Source organism: Trypanosoma grayi (genome assembly GCF_000691245.1).
Source record: "Trypanosoma grayi strain ANR4 Tgr_170_V1, whole genome shotgun sequence".
Classification (NCBI taxonomy): Eukaryota; Euglenozoa; class Kinetoplastea; order Trypanosomatida; family Trypanosomatidae; genus Trypanosoma; species Trypanosoma grayi.
In genome coordinates, this window is record NW_008825789.1 from 1 (window position 1) to 9,396 (window position 9,396).

General features: G+C 52.3%; 3 protein-coding genes across 3 annotated transcripts; all 3 read right to left on the reverse strand.

Annotated features, from left to right (window-relative positions):
- Positions 1 to 459: 459 nt before the first annotated feature.
- On the reverse strand, positions 460 to 834 carry DQ04_01701000 (hypothetical protein; the record flags this gene model as incomplete). Its single annotated transcript, XM_009311033.1, has 1 exon — positions 460 to 834. The coding sequence occupies one exon, from the start codon at positions 832 to 834 to the stop codon at positions 460 to 462; it is 375 nt and encodes a 124-aa protein (XP_009309308.1).
- A 193-nt stretch (positions 835 to 1,027) lies between these two features.
- On the reverse strand, positions 1,028 to 4,213 carry DQ04_01701010 (hypothetical protein; the record flags this gene model as incomplete). Its single annotated transcript, XM_009311034.1, has 1 exon — positions 1,028 to 4,213. One exon carries the CDS (start codon positions 4,211 to 4,213, stop codon positions 1,028 to 1,030), a length of 3,186 nt encoding a protein of 1,061 aa, XP_009309309.1.
- A 1,924-nt stretch (positions 4,214 to 6,137) lies between these two features.
- On the reverse strand, positions 6,138 to 6,434 carry DQ04_01701020 (hypothetical protein; the record flags this gene model as incomplete). The annotated part of the gene is made up of 1 exon (XM_009311035.1): positions 6,138 to 6,434. The coding sequence occupies one exon, from the start codon at positions 6,432 to 6,434 to the stop codon at positions 6,138 to 6,140; it is 297 nt and encodes a 98-aa protein (XP_009309310.1).
- Positions 6,435 to 9,396: the final 2,962 nt, after the last annotated feature.

The window sequence follows — 9,396 nt, forward strand, 5'->3', positions numbered from 1 at the left end:
CGAGGGCGGCGCGCTCATCGGCAGCGGCCCGCCGCGCCTCGTCCTCGCACTGGCGGAGGTCGGCCTGCAGGACGGCGTTCTCCCGCTCCTGCGCCACGACGCGTGTGAGGATGTTCTGGTTCCTGCGCGTCAGCAAGTCGTGTGCAGCGCCGCCGTTGAGCATGGCAGTAAACTTCTAACCCACACCACTCCTCCGAAACCACAAGACAAACGGAGAGCAATCCAGAACGGTGTCACTTAAAGGTTGGAGTAGAGGGGCTGCAGGACCACCATCGTGGCACACCGTCCACAATCTCTTCCCTCACACGCACACACACACATGATTCCCAATGGTCCCCTATAGTGTGAAAACAGCTGCGCTGGAGATGGCGGGTGCCCCCAAAAAGAAAACACATGTACTTCTTCATAATCCCACACACACACACACACATGCGGGTGGCGACGACCAAGCAACTCACATCACTTAAAGCCCCCCTCCGCTGGCTGGTTAATGTCGTCGAAGTTGTCGTGGTCGGAGCCGTCATCTTCGTACTCGACGCCAACAAACACGGTCCGGCGCCGCCGCTTCACCACCTTCACGACCGCTTTGGCAAACCCGAACAGCAGGGACTTCCCCAGAACGAACGGCACCACCAACACATTCGTCGACTCCCCCACTGCAAGGGCAGAAATGACAAGCGCGGCATAGTGGCAACAGCAGCAGAATATCACCAGAAAAGCAAACTGAGTGTTGGTGAGAAGGGCATGCAGTTCTTTTGAATCAGAGAGCGCCGTTGACGAACTGTCATCTACAGGGTCCACCAGCTTTGTAAAATTCACCTGAGTAGTGGTCATATGGTTCACAAGATAGCCGTGTTCCCTCCAACTCGCATCACACCTACTAAAGTAAAAACAAAAACAGCAACCATTGTAGCGCAAGAAAGAGGAAAAGAAAGTTAGAACTCACAAAGATGTCAACCTTTCAAGGTGGACACCAGGCAGAAGCAGCACTCAAGAAACAAGAAGAAAAAACATGAAGATGGTGAATTTACCTTCGGCGCAAACAAGGACGTTGAACGGATGAGTATTTCCCAAAGTGCATATGCTGCAAGTCCCTCTCCCAATCAGTCCTGAATCCCCCCTCGCTGCTGCTGGTGTCGCCAAGCACGTGCAGTTTGCCTCTCAGGCGTCGCATGTTCCGATCGTGCTTCTGCCGCTCCTGAGTGCTGAGTAGGCTGTCGACGTCGTCCGATGGCGGTGAGGGGGCCTGCCGCTCCACCTCGTATTCGTCCTCCTGCATCTGAGCCTGCTGGTCTCCCTCGTTGCTGCCGGGCCGGCAGACCTCTAGTGGATGGCCGAGTCGACGCAGCAAAAACTGCAGTGCGTCACCAATTGCCACCACACGCTCCTCCAACAGGCCCCGCTCATGCGCCGTTGTGCATCCCAGTGTCAACACAAAGTTGGCCCCATGCTCCAGCGGTCGGCGGTCTGCATGGACGTGGGCCACAATAACCAGTTTGCGCAGCTCGTCTGTCACCGTCTCATGCAGCTCCATGTCGCTCAACCCTGGATCAAAGGCCGCTGGTGGCACTGCCTTCAAGAAGACCGTTCGCTTCTCCCCAATTGGCGGTAATGTGGCCGCTGCCGCAGCTAACGATGGCGCAGCTGGCGTGCCAGCAAGCAGTTGACTGAGACGCTGCGAGGAAAGACGCCTTGCATGCAGCAAGTCCAGGAGAACAGGGACAGGGAATTCAAGGAGGCGTGACGGTCGGTCCTTCTCTCGAACACAGTCACTAAAAGCGAGGGCAAGCGAGGTGCCACCTAACGAGCAGCTCACGACACTCTCCTGCTCTTGTCGTTGCTGCTGCTGCTGCTGCTGCCGCCGCCGCAACCGCCCATGAGATGTAAGAGGAGCATCCACACGAACACCGTAATCACTGACACTATAACCGTCTAGCGAGTGATTACGACGGAAAGCCTCCATCGTTAGCAGCACGGACGACGTTACAGCTAAAAAGGCATCTCTCTCCTCGTCCCAGTGGATTGCGAGGCCCCAGCGCCCACGCAGAGAGACAGTGTCGAGCCATGGGAAGGCACAGAGAGGAGGGGTGACAGCACTTGCTTCATCTGACGGTTGCAGTGGCCGTAGCAACGGTAGCGGCTGTGTCACTGATGATGATGATGATGATGATAACAAATCCATAGAAGATTCTTGCAACTCAATGACGCAAATAAAAGAGACATCACCCTCAGTCTTAAGCGGATCCGCTCGCCATGCGTGGCGGGTGACAGCCGCAATAACGTCTTCGTCGCTGTACGTCACTTCCTGCTCTGGTGGTCCATTTTCTAGGCCCACCCACGTCTGCAGTCCGTGCTGGCTTCCATCCATAAGGGTGTGTAGCACATCCACCACATCTTCTGGTTGCTTCTCTAGTATAGAAACAGGGCGATACGTACATTCCGGATGTTTGCGCCTAAAGTCTGTGAGTACAGAGCATACAACCGCCTCATTCTCGAGCGGATTCATGCTACGTGTTGCGTACACAACCCGCCCCCCGCGAGGGCTCGCGTATTCCAGCGCTTGTGCGAGTTCGCGTCGCAAGTATGGAAATAGTTTATTGACCCTTGAGCAGACAGAGACGAAGTTGTTTGCAACGGTCATTTCAGCCGTATCTTCCTTTCCCCCAGTGCCCAACGCCGCGCGTGGCCTGCGTCCGTCTGCCGTTGTATCGGGACAGCACAACACCACGTCGCACACCCTCCTTAACAAGTCCCATACACGGCGTGAGGGGCCTCGTGCCGTGATGCAGCCCTCAATACCCAAGTGGTATTCCACGTGCTGATGCAGGTCATCCACAATCAGCCCATTCTCGGCCGGAATGTCCTCATGGCTGGCCTTAATACCCTTCTGCCTGTCGTGGTGGTATTCCATTTTCCTCTGGCTAGTGTCCGGTGACACAAGCGATATGACGACGACTTCAGAGACGCGCTCCCTTTCCGACTGCTGGTCAGTTCGTGAGACCGTCAAGTGACTCGCAATATCCTTGCTGTAAACGCACTGTTGCACGCCGTGGGAGCGACTGGACATATCCAGAATAATTCCACCACTATCGCAACGGTGCAGACCAAGAACCAGAGGGATCATTACCCCTAGCGGATCCATGTCAACGAGTGTACCGGCAGCCACCTGTCGCTGCAGCCAGTACACATGCCCAATCGAAAGCGGTGCCCTCGCAACCTGCGGCTGCACCCTTACAGCCGTCTCTTCCTGCTGTCTGTCAGGGAGCAGATCATCCGAAGTGTTCTCACCTTCCCTATTTCCCACAGGTGCGAGTTGACCTACACCCGCCTCATCATTCATCAGCGCCTCCATGAGATCCGCCTCGAGACCAATTAATTCGGTCTTTGAGTCAGCTGTGAGTTTTGACGCTGTCGAAACGTGCCCATCGCCCTTATGCCCATCCCCAACCTCATCCCCTGCCCCCCGCTTAGCGAGGATAGAACGTTCCTCGTTGTACGGCAGCCGCAGCGGGTCCCCAATGCGCTGCGTCGGCACCATGTCCACCATATAAAGCAGCGAGTGTGCCGCGTTAGGCACAAACACTGCACCAGTTTGCTCGGCCTGCGCGTCGCGCATGTGGCGCTCCAGTTGGCACTGCACCATAAGCCGCACAAACGGCAATCCGGCGTTCACCATCACCATGGCAGTGGGCGGCCGGAGCATAGAATCCACAAAGCGGTACCGTTCCTCTTCACAAATCAACCCCTGCTGCACGTAAAAATCAGCAAAAAAATGGCGGTTTACGTCGCGCTCCTCATCCGCGCGGTCGGCGTCCGAGGTGCCAGTGGCCACGAGCGCGTTCTCCACGTCCACCTCGCTGTCGGCTGTCTGCGCCAACTCCTCGAAGAAGTCACGCGCCAGCTGCAGCGCTGGGATTCCCCTTTCAGCCGCCTCGTCAGTCGCCTCCTCCGCCAAGAACGCCTCCGCCTCATCGTCGGTGCTGAAGTGCACGCCGTCAACAAACCCTCCCGAGTCCCGGTCAGCAGTGTCCGGCAGCAGCCGCACAGGCTTCGCGTGCGTCCACGCGCCCGCCACCACGTCGCGGCGATCATCGTCCGACATGCGCTCGATGTTTCCCCAACCGTGGCGCAGCGCCGGGGCTGGGAGGGCAGCTATCGCGTGCGGCAGCCGTCTGTTCTTGCTGCGCAGTGCGAAGCCAGCGAGTCGCAGCATTTGTGTGTGTGTGTGTGTGTGTGTGTGTGTGTCTGGCTGGCTGGCTTCTGCGCGGTGTCTCGAAAATATGCGTGCAGAAATCAAAATGGACCAGAGACAAAAGCAGAAGGATTGTCACTAAGCGAAGGAAGGTGTTGCAGCACATGGATCTTCCCACGTCTCATCACAGCGGAAACGGAACTACTCCAATAGAAAGAGTTTAGCACCCGTTATTCTTATCGCCACCGCAACAAGCAAAGGGGAGAAGGGGGACAGCAGTGAAGCGTTCATCGATTCACCGCCCAGCATGACAATAAGGCAAGAGAGCAAGCACACCAAATACGATTTGATTCGTTTTTTAAGAAGGCAAAATGAAAAAAAAAGAAAAATGGCAAATATGTTTGATCTTTTGCTCCCAGTCACCACAACCGAAGATCGTAGAAGTGGAAGTGATTGTTTTCACCCCCCAACCCCTCTCTTTGTGCGGTTATGATACAAGTTGTTGTTGCTTTTTCTTTGGCTTCCCCACACATGCCGCGACTGAGCGAATGGGGCTCACACAGACGCCGCACAGAAAGTCACTCGCCACGATGCGGGAATATATATATATATATATCATCCTGCTGCATGTATATTATAGACGGGTGAGACTTCAGCGCTAGCAGTAAGTCCCCTGCCGACCCGCAAAACGTCTTCAGGGAAGCCGCCATGGCGCCCTTGTGATGCAATCCGAATCGGCAACACAACGAGCGCGAGGCTGATGCGATACAAACAGTTTTCATTCAACAGAAAGAGGCCCCAGCAGAGCAGGGCAGCGGCGCATGGCATTGCCCGTGCGAAGAGGGCCATCCACCACTCAAAGTAGTAAGCCCCCGGTTATAACTCGTATTTCTTTTTGAAAATCGCATGCAACACTGGCTGAGCTGTTGCAAGAAAGACGTCAATTATGGCGAGGTGAAGGCTCATGCAACCTTGCCGCAACCGAATGAAGAACACTACATCAACGTACGCCATCAAGTTGGCAAAGGAAATCAGCGACTGGATGGAATCCTGTATCACAAGAAATATTATCGCAGCCATATGGGGCATACCTCGAACATACCCAACCTCAGGCCCAAGTTCCAGATGTGCTTGAAGAAGCAGCTCAATTCAATAAGAACACTTTCCTCAAGCAAGAAAGAGATGAGGAACTTGTTTTCCCCCGCCCCCTCCACACACACACCTTCCCAGAAACCAATAGAGACGAGGCAAATGGAGCGTAAGGCGAGACGAGACTATCCGCCCTTCTCTAATGTGTGTTCCTCCGCCGGAGTGATCTCAGCAATGAGGGTAATGAGCCTTCACTGAGAGCTGTATCCAGCTCAGCATCGTCCAGTTGCATATCCGCAATGCAGTTTATCTCCCTCGCCGTCCGCCGCTCCGGCAGTTCGCACGGCAGGCCCACCCTGATCTGGTGGACGAAACTCGCCTTGCGCGCTGCGGTCGCAACGGCACCGGCGCCCCGCACGCGACAATGAGCGTGCACATGTTTGAGAAAGAAGAAACCTAAGCGCAACAGGAGCGATGATGGGTAGAAGAAAAAACTCCGCAGTGATCAGTAATACAGATAATTCAATTGCAACGGCGGTCTAAAAGGGATCTATACCCTCGAAGAAGAAAGGGTCCTCTATATATATTTATACAGGACGGTATCGCAGCACGAAGACACGTACGCACCACTCTTTTTCAACAAACACCCCTCCATGAGGGAGGAATAATTGGAAGGGGGTGCACCGCAGGTGAGTGCACCGTATCCGGCACGGCACAGGATAACAGGCCACACATCCACCATTACAGTCAGTGTCATCAAGCACAGCCCGAGTTGCAATCGCTACCACCAACGCAACCTCCTCCTCCCGTCGTCATCCCATGAGAGAAAATCGAAAAATGCACACGTACAGCTTCTTCACTCCGATAGTTCTTGAATAACAACAAGAAGAAACTCCTCATGGCACTTGATGATGACCTCATTGGTGCGGGAGCGCACACGCAGGGAGTCCAACGTGTCATCCGCAGCCAGCAGTGGGGCCGCGTTGCGTGCCAGCTCCGCTGCCATGTCTGCGTACTCTACAGCCTTGGTGCGGTCCAAATCCTGAAAGCTGTCGCGTATCGGCTCCCCCTCGCGGTTACACACAACGACCGCAGCCACGCCCTTGGTGTATGTGAGGAGCTCAAGAACACTCTCCACACTCTCCGCCGTCATGACTGTTGCACTCTCACCGAGTCTTTTTTTTTCTCTTCCTTTATTTCTTTTCTCCGTGCTATTGGTATTGTTTGGTTTCTTGGGAATTCTGTGAGACCGTTCGCCCCCTCCTCCTTTCCTCGCCACTTCCACTGCCGAACGCCAAGGTGCCGGCAAGAAAAAGAGTAGAGAGTAACGCCCGCACAGAGCGGCAACGGTGCGCAAGACAGCGGTATCGAGCCATCAGGTCAAAAACTCAGGCATGGCACGCCGCCATCGCTCTCACACAAAACAAATCTCTGCACGAAACGCACTTACCCACACGCACACAGACACATAAGCAGTTACTCTGAAAGTAAAGTGCAAAAGACATCGAGACAACGGCGATGAAACATCGACGAGGGATGAGGCGCCAATGGCACAGCAACCACGTCGGCGACGTTAAGAAAATCCGTCGCCACAGTGGCCGCCGCCGCCGCAGAAGCAGCAGCAGCAGCAGCAGAGCATCACAACATCAACCCGTTAGCGATCCATTACTCGGCACAGCCCGGAGAGGGACTCAACTCCATCAGCATCGACAACAACACGGCAAGGATGCTTGAACGCCTCCTTGTGTAGCTAAGCAAAAAAAAAATGAAAGATGAACTGGAAAGAACGGCGTAAAACATGCGTACAATAGTGATGTGGCTTGTGCGCTACCCAACAAGATGGTAGCAGACAGCAGCAGTAGCAGAGAGTAGAAAAACAGAGCACGGCTGACATCGTCCATCCAAGCCAACAGTAATAAAATATATTTCATATTATACGGTGCGGTTGCAACCCTCATCTTCTCTTAATTCGGCGCGTTCTTCTCATCACCACGTTCCCTCATGGGCGCAATGAAGAACAACACGACGCCCCACCAAGGAGACGACTGAAGGGAGAAAGGGGGTAGCAGGGAAAACCAAATGGCCGCTGAAGGGCAACATGCACCAGCAGCCCGCTGGTTGGGGAGCCAATACTCTTGCCTGGCGGCGCCCACTCACCCACCAACCAACACACAGCAGACAACGAAAATCTAAATATTCTTGAGAAGGCTCTTTTTTTTTTTCGACAGAAGAGAATGAAACATTTGCGAAGGCCCCTCATAGCTTACCGTATAAAGAAACCCATCATGCCCTTTAACAGGTGAGCCACACACACACACACACACACAAACACACAAACATACACACACACACACAAACACAGACAGAGAGAAAGAGAACCAAAACTACATTTGATATCGTCCCTTCTGATTTCATACTTTCCTTTCGTCTTATCACCTCTCCCTCTCTGTTGTGTCTCAGTCGTGTCATGTGGCTACACTCATCCCTCTCCCACCCCGTGCTCAAACACCACAAGCATCTGTGTTGCCGCAGCTGACGAATGCTGCAGCAAGCAAGAAAAGCGTCACAGACGGTAGCGGCGAGCAGCGAAGGAAAACCCCACGAGCGTGATCATTGAGCACTACATCACACGGGCAAGGGTTATTGGATAGGAACAATGGCAGCACTCCTCGCACCATGTAGAAAAGAGCACATAGACAGACACATACATACACATCAGCGTAGATATAGATAGATATTTGTGTATATATATATATATATATATATATACAAATATATATAGATATAGATATTTATAGAGATATTTATATAGATATTCATATAGATATTTATATAGATATTCATATAGAGATATTTATAGTGATAGATATATAAATATTTATATAGATAGATATACAGTAATACGCATTAAACACGGATAGACATAAGAGTTGTGTGATTCTTCATTCCAATATATCATTCACTCCTCCGCAGAGAAACGCCAGGAACCCCCGCCTTTAAATTTTTTTTCTCGGACGCCCCAGAGCGTTACTGCTGCTGCCGTCTGACCACAAAAGCACGCAGGCACAGAACCAAACACAAACAAACATGCCAAGAAACACATGGAATAGTTCCAACAAAACAAAAAAAAAACTTTTCAGATCGTCCACACTCCACGGCGAGCTGAGAGCTTATTGACGCAGGCATTGTTTGCCTACAGCTTCCAAACAGGGGCGTATTCCTTTACACCCCTAAAGTATTTTTTTTATTTTCTCCCCTGCGGCTGCTCTCTCTCTCTCTTTCCTCCCGCCTTTCTATTTATCCCTTCCGTTTTTGTTTTATTTTTTTTTTCTCCTCGCCTCTAATGCGCTCTGGCCCCTTTCCCCCCCTTGTTACATACGAAGGAGGCATAAAGCAGCGCGAGCGCCCCGTCAGCGGAGGGGACCGAAGTGAATCAAAGCCAAAAAAAAAGGGGCGAGCTGACAAAAGATGTGCCAATAAAAAGAGAGGAAGCAGAAGTGAAGAAGAGTGAATTTAAAAAACATCACAACACAAAAACAAAAACAAGAAGCGCTGCGATCCAAACAGAAGAGAAAAGCGTCATATCCATCATCACAATAATCTATCACCAGCCGCCCACACTCCCAGGCGTCACTCACGTCAGCTTGCCGCAGCAAAATCAAATACATGCAATAGATATATAAATATATGTGGTGTATGTGCAACACAGCCGGTGAGCCGCGGCCCACCGATTGGGCGATGAGCTGCAAGGAGGAAACAAGAAGTGAAACAAACCCAGATGGGGAAAACCAAACTGAGAGTATCACCACCATCATCATCATCATCACAAGCCCAAGATGCATGATTTTTTTTGTTCTTAAGCACCGCAAAACACCAATAGAATTGATGAGCCTCTTTATAGGAATGATGAGGCTCATGGTTGAACAGTACGACACAAAAAAGGGGAGGGGGAAGAAATAGAAAACTTTTTGGCTCTTTGCAGTCGTATTGCAGACCATAAGACCAGAAATGTACATGAGTGTTTCTCAGCACTCCAACACTTGGCACAAGCTCCTTCGTTGAAACATTTGTGTAGATAAACGAATTGCCCAGACATTCCCTCACCCGCGGAGCGC